Source organism: Leuciscus leuciscus (assembly GCF_965113295.1).
Source record: "Leuciscus leuciscus genome assembly, chromosome: 2".
Classification (NCBI taxonomy): Eukaryota; Metazoa; Chordata; class Actinopteri; order Cypriniformes; family Leuciscidae; genus Leuciscus; species Leuciscus leuciscus.
Window position 1 is genome coordinate 34,810,363 of NC_138726.1, and position 14,268 is coordinate 34,824,630.

Consider the following 14,268-nt stretch of genomic DNA (forward strand, 5'->3'; position numbering starts at 1 on the left):
CTCACACTATAGGCCTACGGTCCGAACGTCGAGCTGCGACTTGACTGCTGCTAATAGACCATGATAGGCTATCCAGAGATATTGTCAAAACAAGCTTCAGCTATCAATATCAAGAGTAGGCTATTTAACATTTCCAATGTATGTATTCAATTATTATAGGCCTAAGTATTATTGTATTATTATTATTAGGGAAGGCCTACTTTTATTATTAAATTGATAGGCTATTATAATTAATTTGCCACGCAATAAGTTCATGGCGCATCACCGCATTACGGAAATGCTGCGAAGATTAGATAGAAGCTTATAGCCTACTCTTTGTAAACAATGAATTACAGGCCTATAGCCTAACTAAAATTATTAACCGTCAATAATATGTCCGAACACGCACTAATCAGTCATTAATGAAAATTAAAAACAGCTTTATTTCAAAAACAGCTTGTTTAACATGAGCATTGTTTTACAAATTAATAATAGGGGCACGCGTAGCTAAGCTAGGCCTACATCGCAGGTGGCTTAGACGTGGTATAATCATCCATTTTGCAATATGAACTTGAGGTAAGCAACAATAATTTGAAGCTAGTTTGATAGCTACAGAACTTAAAGATCTCCCTCTTTTCGTTTTCTTTCTTGCTGCATTAAAGATTAAATGGTTAAACTTTTGTTTTCGCGCAGGCGCAGTGAGGGAAAAACACTAAGTTTAGGCGGTTTAGGGCAATCGGTTTGTAGCTCTGCTGTCTTCGACAGTGTGATAACCTCACGAGAGGCGATCAACATTTCTGACATGATCGCCTCTCGTTTCAGCCTACTGCACGACAAAACGACGCACGACAAAGCTGAAAATCGTCCCGACCCGAAAAAGAGTCGCAAGTCAGAATTCGGCTTAAAATCGGACGAAAATCGCACAGTGCATGCCCGCCTTAAGACAACCGGTGTTGATTTTGCAGACCCTAAAATCACTTCACCCTCACCAACCTTTTAATTCAATTAATAATAATAATGTTTTATGCATAAAGAGGGTATAATACAGAAAATAACACAGGAGACAATGGGTTGCATCTGCAAATTTTGTATTTTGCTTCATTCTAACTCTACTTTAGATACGACAGAAAAAGCAAGAGGTTCAGAGCATAGATACATACACAGCCAGATCCATACACAGATACTAATCAACCCAAGCCGCATGGTGATTACCAAAATGCATCGGAAATATAAAAATACCTCCTCCATATTTACAACCAACATTTATCATCAGTCATATGTACAAAGGGCAAAAGGGGCAGAGATACAGATGATACCAGCAACAATTACATTTAAAAGCAGAAACTCCATCGTCATACTGGGCATTAGATTCAATTCCAGAACGCTAAGATATTCTGGAGTTCCAGGTTTGAGACTAATTGTCTGTGAACAGTATGTGCAATGAAGTCATAAAGTTTACATTTATTGACTTAGAAACATTCAAATCCACATTTAATGTTTTTCCAGTTCAATATTATTATTTGACAAGAATAATCTATTGATGGGTGAGAAGACTGAAACAGAGATGATGAAAACTGCTCTGTCACCAAACTTATAAAAAATTAAAGCTCTTTTAAACTATGGTGAATTCAGTTTTACGCTGATAATGAGATGTTATCTACTGTTCTTCCATGTCATAAGCAGCCAACCCAGTTTTTCATTGTGTTATGGCACATATACCACAGAATAATAATTTGACTGTGACAGATTCTTTTGTGACAGCCACTTTCATTACTTAATCAGAGGCAACTTGAACAATTAAATATCATGTTTATCAGTGGTTATCTCTAGCTGTACAATAAAAGTAATATTGTGGCTGAAGCAACAGAGGACAAGAAAATGATTTAACAAAAGAACTGAAAAACAAAAAGAAAAGATTTTATGATTTAAAAAATTGTTTTAAAGCACAGACATCTATAACAAACCAAAAGACTTTTGTAAAGCATATTTACACAACTGCACTATCAACTCCCAGATATTTTTGGTGAATTTTACAGTGGTCAAACAGTTCACTCACGTACAGAATACAGACAGTCCAGACTAACATTAAAAAGAAGTATTCCATTATCAGAAAAACCTGTTTTAAATAATATTAGTTTTCAAAGAGGTTCACTTCTTTTTCCAATAACTGTTTGTTTTCATCCTGTATCCATTAAGGCCAATGTTTTTAATGGATTCATGTGGATTGTACAGAATTCTTCAGAGATTGAACATGGTTAAACACACACAGGATTTGATCGGCCCTGTTCATTTTTCTCTATATACAAAACTTTCTTTACACAGAAATAAAGATAACAGAAAAAACTGTTTAACAGTTATGACAACAAGATCATGTAAACTTTACATCATCTTTCATTTAAAAAAACACAATAACTTTCATAATTTTTTTGTGCATAAAATAAATATGCTCTTTTTTGGATGCTGCCAATACTAGAATATATTATGGATAAAATTTTAAATTCAGTACAAAAGCCTCTGCCTTTTAAAAGTAGAAAACAAAAATAGAATAAAACGCATCAATAAAAGTAAGCAAAGTAAAAGAGGTTTAAGAGGAAAATATGCTGTTAGGAGCATCTTAAATATGACTACATGAAAAAGAATGTGAAGGCACTTAAATCAATTAGTTTTCCTAGTGCAAAACAAGTGCAATCCAGCTTAAACTTATGCAGAAAAAAAGCAAGCCAAGATGGCAGCGGAAGAAAATCCTGTCAAAGCAAGCTTTGCGAAACCGCAAAGTATGTCAGGCACCTGTGATTACACCTGCTGGAAAACATTCAGAGATTAAAAAAAGAGTTATAAAAAGAAAAAAGAAGTTCTTTGGGGTGTAAGGATATGTAGTAAATGGACAGTCTCATGGCATTTTAGGAAAATCAAAACAAACACTCATGAACTTTCCCTCCCACACCCTTTGTGTAAAGTGTTTCGTGAATTTAGAGCTGCAGGCTCACATCCATCTAAAACAGAGCAGCATGTACAACCGCCCACATCCTCTCTTCTCTCTCTTAGTCCTTAAACTCAGTGCTTGCTGGTAAAGGGGACTTTCAGTGTATGGATGAACACCTTTCTCTTCTCACAGTTCTGGCGCTGAATGTCATTGGAATGCATGTCAGGTGGGTTGGATGGTGGTCATGAGGCTTGTTGGTTTTTTTAGGGGGGTCAGGAGACTCAGGATCTGTAACGGTAAGGGTCGAGGGCCGAGTAGTGCAGGATCATAAGACTTTAGTGGAGGCCTGGGTGACGGAGGCAGCTCCACTCAGAGAAATTAGAAATATTCAGCTCCTCCCTCAGGATCCCGCTTTCTGAGAAAGAAAGAGACAATTACTAATTATTCATAGGGATGTTTGGGATCGGTAAGATTTTTTAAGTCTTTAATGCTCACCAAGACTGCGTTTATTTTAGCAAAAATACAGCAAAACCAGTAATATTGTGAAATATCATTACAATTTAGAATAAGTGTTTTCTATTTGAATATATATAATGTGATTTATTCATGTGATGGCACAAATGAGTTATCAGCGTCATTACTCCAGTCTTCAGTGTCACATGATCCTTCAGAAATCATCCTAATGCTGATTTACTGCTCAAGAAACATTTCTTATTATTATCAATGTTGCGCTGCTTCATATTTTTATGGAAACTGTAATACACTTCTTTTGTTTAGGATTCTTTGGTGAATAGAACGTTAAATAAATAGAAAACCATGTAATTTTGTTTTAACCATATTTTGTAACCAAGTTTTTACTGTCAATTTTGATCAATTTAATATGTCCTTGCTAAACAAATGTATTAATTTCTTTCAAATAATAAAAATCTTACTGACCCAAACTTTTAAACGATAGCCATCTAACACTCAAAATTTATATTTAAAGGCACACTATGCAGTTTCCGTTTTTCTCAAATAGCGACCCCTAGAGTCGCTGTGGAGTACTTGTATTTAACGCTACTGTCGTAAATACCACTCATGCAGAGCCGTCATTTTCTTTTCCTTGACTCTTCCGACCGTGCTTTCTTTGTTTTCTTTGTCGACTCAGCCATGATTCACGTCTGGATGCGTGTTAGTGTCTTCCATAGAGGCTGCTTCATATGTTGTTGATGTATGTGATTCGCCCTACTACGAATTCGTTTACCATCGAAATGATTTCGAAGCTGTTATATTAAGGTACAAATCTTGCATAGTGTGCCTTTAACACAAAAATAACTATATTAAATCATTTTATAACGTGACTGTATTCAAATTTTATAAACCTGACTATGTTAAAAGTACGGTCAGTGTGTGTCTCACCTCGAGTGGTAGTGTGGTTCAGGGGGACGGAGTGGGGCCGCGGATGTGTTGCTGTAGCTTGCAGGCTCCGGTTGGGCCTGGTTCAAGTACCTGCTCACGAGAGCAGAATGATCCTGCTCATGGCTGTCCTTCAGGTCCTGTACGTGTCGCGGCACCCCCTCCATCCTCTCCACACTCAGCAAGCCCCTGTGGCCGTCCTCCACTGGGCCACCCTCGTCATAGAAGAGCAGGCTACGGGAGCGGACTACACACACAGAGAGAACAGAGTTACTTATGTCACATGTCTTGCATGATTTACTTACTTTGATTCTCATGAGATATGTAGAGAGAAGAGAAGCGTGTCTTGGATTCAAAGACAGTGTTTAAGGGAAAAAAGAGCACAATTTAGAGAGTGCTACTCTTCTAGGCAAACCAATACACATTAAGGCTTCTATGATTTTTGGTTACTACAGCAACCCATCACCATCATCCACAGGCAGAGTCTGTAGGGCCCTTGTGAAAATGGATGAGGCATCTGAAGCCCCTTTCAAGCACAGCTTTGATAGAGCCGAAAGAGATGAGGCTCGGCGTGTGCTGTACAGTTGAAAGAGGATTGTAAAATCTGCTCAAAGGGAAGTAATGATTTCAATCTAAAACTCTCCGGGATGTCTGACAGTAATTTGAGGGTGGGAATGGGCACAGTCAGCCCAGGAGCTGCACTAATAACCTTTATAAGAGAGACGGACTCACACACTTTCACTCTCTTGTGGGGGGAACGACATCAGTGCTGTCAAAGACACACAGCTATTATCTGCCTGGATAATTAAATGTGTCTGAAAGCTGAATGACCTACAAATAAACGCTTCTTTGCACATACGCAGAGAAATGTAATAATATCATGCAAAGTACACAATAAAAGTTGATGATTTCGACTTTACATTAGGGGCAGGGATCAAACATACCCTGGCTGGTGGTGTAGAGGTCACCTGAGGGCAGTGGTGAGGACTTCACCGTGTGTGAGGATGATGAGGATAAGGAGGAAGAGTAGAGGGAGAGCTCGGGCAGGCAGGGAGCCAATGAGCCCAGCACCAACACAAAACACAGCGCCACCACCTGGCCAGGAGGAGGAACCACACACACGGTGAGCACACCGCCCCACTGTAATCTACTTGCACTACAGCTGTCAGAGCAGCGCTGACCTGCCTTTACATGCATAGGATCAAAGGACTAAACTAAACAGACAAGCTCCCGGTTTCACAGACAAGGCTTAAGCCTAGTCCCAGGTTTGAGCAGTTTTAACTGAAAGCAACTTTCACTGGCATATCTTAAAATATGTCAGTGCCATTGTTTTGTCTCAAGATGCACACCAGTTATGTTTTTTTTCTAAGGCAGGCATATTTATAAAAGCTACAATATGTATTTTTTTTCAACGCTAGGGATCGCTAACCTCTTACGATAACAAAGATATATATTGATGATGCATAAGCGGAATTATGGAACTTGTCGTCATGCCGAAAAATCTAATAATGTTTATGGATGAGTGAATACATTGATGTTTTTAACATGACTGTGGTGTGAAGCAGGGCACGATTGCTAATGAGAGACAGATATCAGCGCCACACACGAGTCCTGCGGATATAAAGGAATGAAGACATTTTATTCTACCGAACTACCCGCAAGTGCTGAATCACTACTCACACATGTCAGTTTATTAGACGAATGAAACTTGTGAGGTAACGTAGCGCTGTTTCACTTGGTCTACAGCTACACTATCACACTAAACTGCATTTGAGTGTGTTGAAAGTTATAATGTTATTCTATGTGTTAGTTTGTCTCTATGAGACTAGCAGTAAGCTAGATCAACATTAGAATAACATACTGATCATATTCTAACATTTCATCATGTTGAGCTATATAACATTGATTAGTTTTATGTACATTTGCTCACCTGTCTAATAAAGTACATGCAAGAGTCTCTGTCAAGTCGAAGTTAGTCGCGGACGTGGAGCTCTCAGCATCTCGAAAACGCCACGCTGATATTGATCCTCGTTTTAGTTCTCCTTTTGTCCCAAAGTCTGCTTGCCATGGTCCATAATGTTTGAACAAAACAACAGCGTGAGCGTGCCGCTGGACGTAACGCAGTTGTCCACGTCTGTCGCCATGGTTAGTATGGCAGTACGAGCGGAAACCAGGGATAACGCGGATATCACGTCATTGACAGGCGACAATGACCAGGGACGAGCCATTATTTAAAATTGGAATTTCTTTGAAATGAAAAATCTTTGGGAACTTTGGGATATTGCAAGTACACAACTGCAGGAAATATATCACACTGTGCAAGTGATTTTTGGATATTTTATTACATATTGTACCTTTAAATGTCCTAATTTAACTAATGCCTACTCCTGGCTTAATCTAAGCCTTGTCTGTGAAACCAGGCCATTTCAATAAGACTCTGGTTTGTTAGAGAGAAACACAAAGAAAATGTGTGTGTGTGAATACGAGTGTGTTGGAATAAATGCATGTGTTTGTACAGTATATGTGTGCATATATACCATGAGGCAGGTTCCGGTCTGCGTGGAGGCGATCTTGCAGGATCGAGGCACTTTCCCGCTCACTAGAGCCTGCAGTCTTTGTAGCTGTTGAAGTAGAGACCTACGGATGACAGAAACAACATCACAAAAGAAAAATGATTAGTAAAGTCTTCAGTTCAGGGTGTAGGCATCATATTTGTCTGCAGGCTATGTGTGTTCTTCTCTGTGCCGTTTTGTAACAGCAGGATCTTCTTATTCTTAAGCTCAGAGAGCGTGTGAGGATAATACAGCTCGTACTTGCCACAGTGTTACATAAACTGAACTCCTCACCACTCACACAGTCTCTCCCACACAAACGCACTCCAACTCCTCATCATCGCTTCTGTATGCGTGCAGTGGCTGTTAATTGATTTCCCCTTCAATAACTTCCTTCTTCAGAGGCCAATAAAACATACTCTTCCTCTTTTCCTCTCTTACACACTCTCTGATGTGACCCAAAACTTGCATAGTTACTGTATTTATAGCCACAGAATCTGTATAATATAATGGCATACTACACATACTATTTTTGCAGTATGCACACCATAGGCACATTTTCCATCTGCACAGAATACCTGGATGACCTAGTACATTTACAGAAATGTTCAGGACACAAGTAGAGCACACTACGTGAGATAATGTGTTCGGCCTTCTATTTTCAGTGTTATGTTTGAACCAGAATTCAAATCAGAATCACTTTTTAATAATCTCATTTTTTGACTGGTTATATGATAACAAATTTATACAAAATTACATAAAAATGTATATTAACTATTTAAAATGATAACTAACCTGAGTTAAACAATTAATGTGGTGAGGTAATGTGACATGTAGATATAATATATATGTAGCTCTAGCACTAACAACGCCAGGATCATGGGTTTGGTTACCAAGGAATGCATGCGTCTGATACAATCTATACTTTCAATGCAATGTAAGTTGCCTTGGATAAAAGTGTCTGCCAGATGCACAATTCTACATGTAAAAAATTGTAGTTCACTACTGTTTGAATCGTTTATTGTATATTGTATCCCACATAATTTAATATTCTATAGCAGGCAGTATAGTCTTTTCAAAAACTAAATTATCTTCTATTCTTAATTGTTTTTATTTCTTTTTAGTTTAAACTCTTATTTTCTATTAATTATTTATTTTATCTTGTTTTTACTGTTTAAATAAAGCTTTACTCTATAAATATACATACACTATGTATGTATGTATGTATGTATGTAGTATATACTGTATATGTGTATACACACACGCACACACACACGCACATATAATATTTCACATTATACTGTATATAAGAAGCAACTTGTGAACCTGTGTCTGTGCATGTAATCTCAGCAGCAGACTTTCTCAGAAGGAATTATTCAGTGATGATACAAAAGGACATTGAGCTCCCTCTAGTGGAGTAACTAAAAAGCAACATCACATGATAGAGAGCTCCTCCAACACCAGAGAGAGCCATTGCAACATGTTTAAAAACAATAATAAAAGGCTACTTTAGTGTTTCATCATTTAGCAGACTCTTTCATCCAAAACAGTACATGGACATGGAGTTAAGTGCTTTTTCACTTGGCTACATCACCCCAAAACGAAACAACTAATATTAGTTTTCACAGATACATACAATACAGAATCTGTCATGAGTGCTGTAGACTAGTCTAGCTTAACACAGTATGTTATCAGTTGTGAGAGGGGCTCAGACCGCCCTACTAACCAAGCAATAATCATCTCAAGTTGATCATATAAACAGTGGTTTTCTCAGATTAATATACAACCCACCCACTAACACACAAACACAAACTCCCCCCTGCTGTCTCTTTGAATTCTCTTAGATAACTCAGAAGGCTCTATCCTAATAAGAATCGGCAGAGAGCCAACACACACAGTCTCTTTATCCTGTAATGAGGGGCAGGCCGGCACCATGCTGCGTGCTACTTTAAGTGTGTTGTTAATAAGGGGCCTGAGCCAATCCTCGTTAAAAAGCATTACTATACACTTACTATACACCTTTCACAAGATTGGGGTCGGTAAGATTTTTAACAATATTTTTGATAGAAGTCTCTTAGGCTGGATTTATTTGATCAAAAATACAGTAAAAAGAGAAAGACTGTGAAATATTATTTCAATTTACATTACAAAAATATATATATTTAAAATATATATTTCTGTGATGGCAAAGCTGAGTTTTTTTTTATTCTAATTCTTTAGTCTTCATCTAATATGCTGATTTGGTGATTATTGTCAATGTTGAAAACGTTCAAGTGAACAGCATTTATTTGAAATAGAAATATTTTGTAACTTATCCTTGCTGAATAAAAGTATTAGTTTCTTTAAAGAAAAATATATTTTACTAACCCCATATATATATAATTTAGCATTTTGACTTTCATTATATGAACAAAACCTCATTCTTTAAAAATATCTTCATTTGTGTTCTATACAAGAAACTAAACCATATAGGTTTGCTAATGTTTAGACCCCATATATGTACATGTATGTATGTGTGTGTTCCAAAGAAGAAAGTAAGTCATACAGGTTTGGAACAACATAAGGGTGAGTAAATGATGACTGATGGCTGAACTACCCCTTTAAGAGCTGGTGTCTTCAATAAGGTTTTACAGTTAATCCACAAAAAAGCTGACTTTGATAACACCCAATCCCCCATGGAGCACCCTGTCGACAGCGCCTATGTTCTAACTAGGCCACCCAGTAGAGAATGAAAAGGTGCTGCTCTATATGATCGGAAGGGGAGGTTAAGACCTGCGTGCATCTGGACTGACTTAACAACAGCTGCTGACTGCAAAGAAGCTGCTGCGTACCCTTACCGCAAATACGGTTACAATTAAATTGATTAAAATTCACCTATAAATTATTCACTGTGATTAAACACAAGCACACATATGGTATCTCACCTGTTGGCATTCTCCAGCGTCTCAACTTTTTTCCAAAGTTCATTGTTCTCTGAAGTGTAGTTCTCCACTCTGAGGAGGAGAAAAAGTGTTCACAATGACAGATTGACACATAAATAAATCGTTTCCATATGTTTGACCATACATAATCCTGTCAGCATGACTGACGGGAGCATGGTGGAAAAAAACAGTGTATGTGTCCACTGTGAGTCCAGTCTCTCCAGCACATTATCCAAACCCTGAGAGCCTAACAGCAGCAGAAAAGGGAAAATGACTCATGCAAACGTACACACACCCCAATGAGTGCATGGACTGTAGCCATTGGCCGCATTCACACAACAAAAGCCATAAAACAGCAAGCAAGAAATAGAGTATTTTGCGGGGAGAGGGTGTGCTGGGGTGAGAGAGAAGAGAGGATTAAAGGAGAGGTCAACAAATAGAAAGAAGGATGAAGGCACAGAGAGAGTGGATGCTAGTGCTAGACAAACAATGCAAAAGGGGAAGAAAAGGAGAGCAGTCAGAAAGGGAGAGGGAATTGAAGAGGTAGAGAACAAAGCAATAAGAGGGAGAGATAATAAAGTGGAATTACTTTTTCTCCAAACACTCAACGTATTCCTTCTTCTTCCTGCGGCTTTCCTGTGCAGAGATCTAAGAGAAAAAAAAATGCACCTACTTTAGCATATATTTATATATATACTGTATATATATAAGCACACAAATATCATATAATAGGAAACTAAATTGATTCAATATTAATAGTATGTGATCATAAGTAATACCTTATTTTTTATTTTCCTGCGCACTCGTTTGAGGGCTTTCTCCTCGGTTTTGGTGAGCGGTAGTTTGTTGGGGACAGGATATCCCTCAGCGATCAAAGTCCTCTTCTCTTCCTCTGTCAGCATCAAAGGGCCTGATGTTCCTTGCAGCTTCTGCATTACAACACAAGTCATCGTTTTCACTCTGTATATATGTGCTTAAAATGTATGTGTATAAAAATTTGAATTGTATATAATGAATGTGCTGTGGCACATGCTGTGTTACGTGTGACTCACATGCGGGGCGGTGAGGAGAGGGGACGAAGAGATGGCTGTGGAGGTTCGGGCCTGTAGCCGGGCAGGGCTGGAGGGAGGCAGTGAATGTGGGCTCTGCAGGTGGCCAGGGCTTAATGGTGGCAGTGAATGTGGGCTCTGGGATCCATCGCTATCGCTGCCATGGCTGCTGGGAGGAGTGGGTGGCAAACGCAGATGTTCATCTGTTTGGGACACAGAGATAATCTTGAAGCACCTGAAACACCCGTGACTCATGCTAAACATACATGCAACCCGTCAGTTAAAATGGGCAGTGAATCTTTGAGCAACGACAGGCCAAAGTGTGAAACTGAAATTCAGTCCATTCACCTGTCATCAAGAAAAGCCAATAAAGTCTAATCCTTTCAGCATTTTGCACACGGCACATGCATGCACAATGATTCTAAGTGTGGAGGATGTTGGAGTCATCATGAGTTTTTGTCTGGCGATGTCCCAGCATATACACAGCACTGCTTTAATACTGTTGTTTTTGGAGGAGCAGAATAAAAGAACACCATGCTGCCAGATAGACAGCGCGCACACAATGCCTGCAGGTGTTACAGGTTGCTTGCCATTAGTAGATTTTCATCTAAAATGGCATACGGTATACTGAGGGGACAGAAGGATCTTATCAAAATCTTATCGACCACAAACTTTTGAATGCTAGTGTATAGTGCATGACAATATATGAAACTATACCATGAGCAAATGCTTGAAACACACACACATACAATAAAACTCTCAATAAAACTACAGACATGCACCAACCTAAAAACAAAAAAATTGTAAATAAATAATTACATTTTACCACAGTATTCAAACAATACCAGGGTCTAAAATGCAACCGTCAGAGGTTACATCAGACCCTGTTTTCATCAATGGGCCATTCAGAAAGGGCTAAATCTGAGATCTGAGAGATTGTCAAACACATGCAAAAGTTAAATAAAGAAACACTCACACTAAGCCTCATTTCCTCTGGAAAAGAAACACACCATTAGAGTATTTATAACCATGAACTGACCTTAGAGTGAGGGAGCAGAATAAAAGAGGGCTAATTTGGTTAGTGGAAGAACTGCACTGGCCATACCATATGTGCCAACTAAGTGCTATATGTTTGAGTACATTAGCTTGTTGTTGTGTACCTAAAGTAAAGGTCTACTGTGCATTCTTTTTAGCCTTTTATTTGAGTACAGTCCCCAGCTTAGGTTGCTTGTATGCTAGTGTCCCTAATAGGCTTCTTAACTAGCTAAATCAGCAAGCCTCCCTTGTTCAAACAACTTCATCATAAAGACATCCACACCCACCTGAAGGCACACTGAGGAACTGGTTCACCTCTCTGGGCTCTGCTTTGATGGCAGGAATTGAGTTTGAGCTCAGGCCTTTGGAACCCTAACAGCACAAGAAAACAGAAAAACAATCATTAATGTAAACATGGAATCTAAATGTAATGCATTATTTAATGCACATTCCTAGTCTCAAACAATTCATCTGTGCATGTTTTGTCTTTAATACTAATTTTATCAACCTTAGTAGTTACTCTCCTCTAAAATTACTTTCTTTTGCTGCTGATAAATTTAAGTATCCTGTTTCATCCAGAAATACATCACATTCAAGAAGTAAAATGGAATTCACACTGACTACATCAAACCACACAACATATGCTTATACACTTATGTATTTCTGAAATAAACATCCTGTCTACAGCAATATGTGGTACAAAGACATCATTCAACTTTATCTGAGAGTCTTTGATGATATCAGGCTGCAGGGGTCTGTAGTATTTGATGATATTTGATGGTACTGAACTGTTAAGGTACTGGACTAAATGTGCTCCATGGATGTCTGAGACAGTAAACACAGCTGAAGGCAGACTCAAACTGTTTACACTCACAGAGCAAAGGCTACCCGCCTGCAAACCACACACAGTCTGGCCAACGACCAACGATCATGCACAAAGAGAGGTGACATGAGCCTCAGATCAGAGGGGCTGCTGTACCCTTCGCTTCTCTTCACGCCCCCCTCTCATTACTTTCTGGATCAGTGGGTGGTATTCCCAACAACTTGAACTGGTAAAGGCCTTTGTACAAAAATATTTGAATATATCTACTGTAAAATGTAATAAAATCGGCTAAAAAAATCAGCAAAAGTTCAGCTATTGGCAAGAAAGTTGTCAGTCCATATTACAACTTGTAATGCTGGAAGCCATGACACTTTACTGTCCTATCTGGGATTTCTATTTTATGAATGTATCCTTATGTGTATTCAGACACTGCACATTACCAACACAGAATCCCACGAGCACGAGTGCTTATGATATGCAATTAATATTCAGACAAACAGTGCAAATGTGATATTGCCAGAACAGTTCAATAAATGAGCTGACTTTCAGAAACGTACATTTTAGACAGAATATCGGCATTTACTTATCTGCTCTGCCAACAAAAATAGATACAGACAAAGCCAAAGCAAAAATAATCGTTTCCTCACCGAGCAACACAGCAGTGGTGTTTTGTTGCTTAATGTATCAGTGTTCTTAAATGAATCAGTGCAGTCAATGATTCAATGACTCACTCATAAGCGCCTATGCAAACATATTTCAAATAGCTAATAAAATGTACCTTCCTCCTCTTCAAGTCAAGCTTTATTAAAATTAAACTACAGCAAAATCAGGTCATATTCTGTTTTAGTTGGACCAAGAACTTGGATTACTTCAACATTCCAAGGTGGCCTCAAAAAGGTTCCAATGCAGTGCCTGAGGATTATGTTCATGAATTATAGTTATTATGGTGCGCTGTCTCTTAATGCCATGTTATATATGTTTTTTGTTTATCTGGTGAGAGCTGCTCTTCCTGTGGCACACGCTCTCACTGTCTCCATGAGGACGCTCTCCAGTACTGACAGTGCAGCTGAACTCAATGGGAAGTCAGAACAGCTTTACACCATGTGCTGCCCTTCTTAAATAAAGGACATGTGCTTATATAACCCCATCCATCCAGAATATTATTTAATCTAGCCAAGTTTTTCTTGACAGCACTTTGTTGCTAATGGCGAGCAAAGACTGTTCAAGCCTTCATTCTGTGTGTTTGCTTATTTTGTTGACAGGTATCTTCACGCAGCACACAACTGCTGCAAACCAGCTCCCCGGAGAGGGCAGAGTTTATGGGAACCAGCGGAAAGTCTGGCCTGAGTTAGTGTCAAGTCAGGGAGAAGAGAGCAGTTCCGTGGCTCTGATGCTCATAGAGAGTCCGTTGCCAGATCCAAGAGACCTCAGCAGCCACAAAGAACTAATCTACTCTCAACTCAACACTGATGCTGCTGGAGCAGATTCCTATGCTTCAGTGAGATCAACTCCTCACACACACACTCGTACTGCGAACATGCTCACTGGGCAGAGATGTGGAGAAAACTGCCAGCTGAGCAAAAGAGCACAT

The 14,268-nt window shown here is 38.9% G+C and overlaps 1 protein-coding gene and 1 long non-coding RNA gene across 3 annotated transcripts in view; one reads left to right on the forward strand and one right to left on the reverse strand.

The window, feature by feature from the left end:
- The window catches only part of LOC309492753, a 149,548-nt gene that overhangs the window by 42,634 nt on the left and 92,646 nt on the right, over positions 1-14,268 (forward strand). The window lies entirely within an intron of this gene.
- Positions 1,051-14,268, reverse strand: part of creb3l1 (cAMP responsive element binding protein 3-like 1) — a gene marked incomplete at its 3' end in the record, with an annotated part of 32,261 nt that continues 19,043 nt past the window's right edge. The window contains exons 4-12 of one of the 2 annotated variants that reach the window (XM_082156987.1): positions 12,142-12,226; positions 10,823-11,022; positions 10,550-10,699; positions 10,360-10,418; positions 9,774-9,842; positions 6,835-6,934; positions 5,242-5,392; positions 4,301-4,544; positions 1,051-3,317 (exon numbers count right to left, since the gene is read on the reverse strand). In XM_082156987.1, the coding sequence (XP_082013113.1) occupies positions 3,281-3,317; positions 4,301-4,544; positions 5,242-5,392; positions 6,835-6,934; positions 9,774-9,842; positions 10,360-10,418; positions 10,550-10,699; positions 10,823-11,022; positions 12,142-12,226 (1,095 nt within the window). Of the gene's footprint in view, positions 3,318-4,296; positions 4,545-5,241; positions 5,393-6,834; positions 6,935-9,773; positions 9,843-10,359; positions 10,419-10,549; positions 10,700-10,822; positions 11,023-12,141; positions 12,227-14,268 lie in introns of those variants that run through there. The other variant, XM_082156988.1, reaches the window with a different exon arrangement.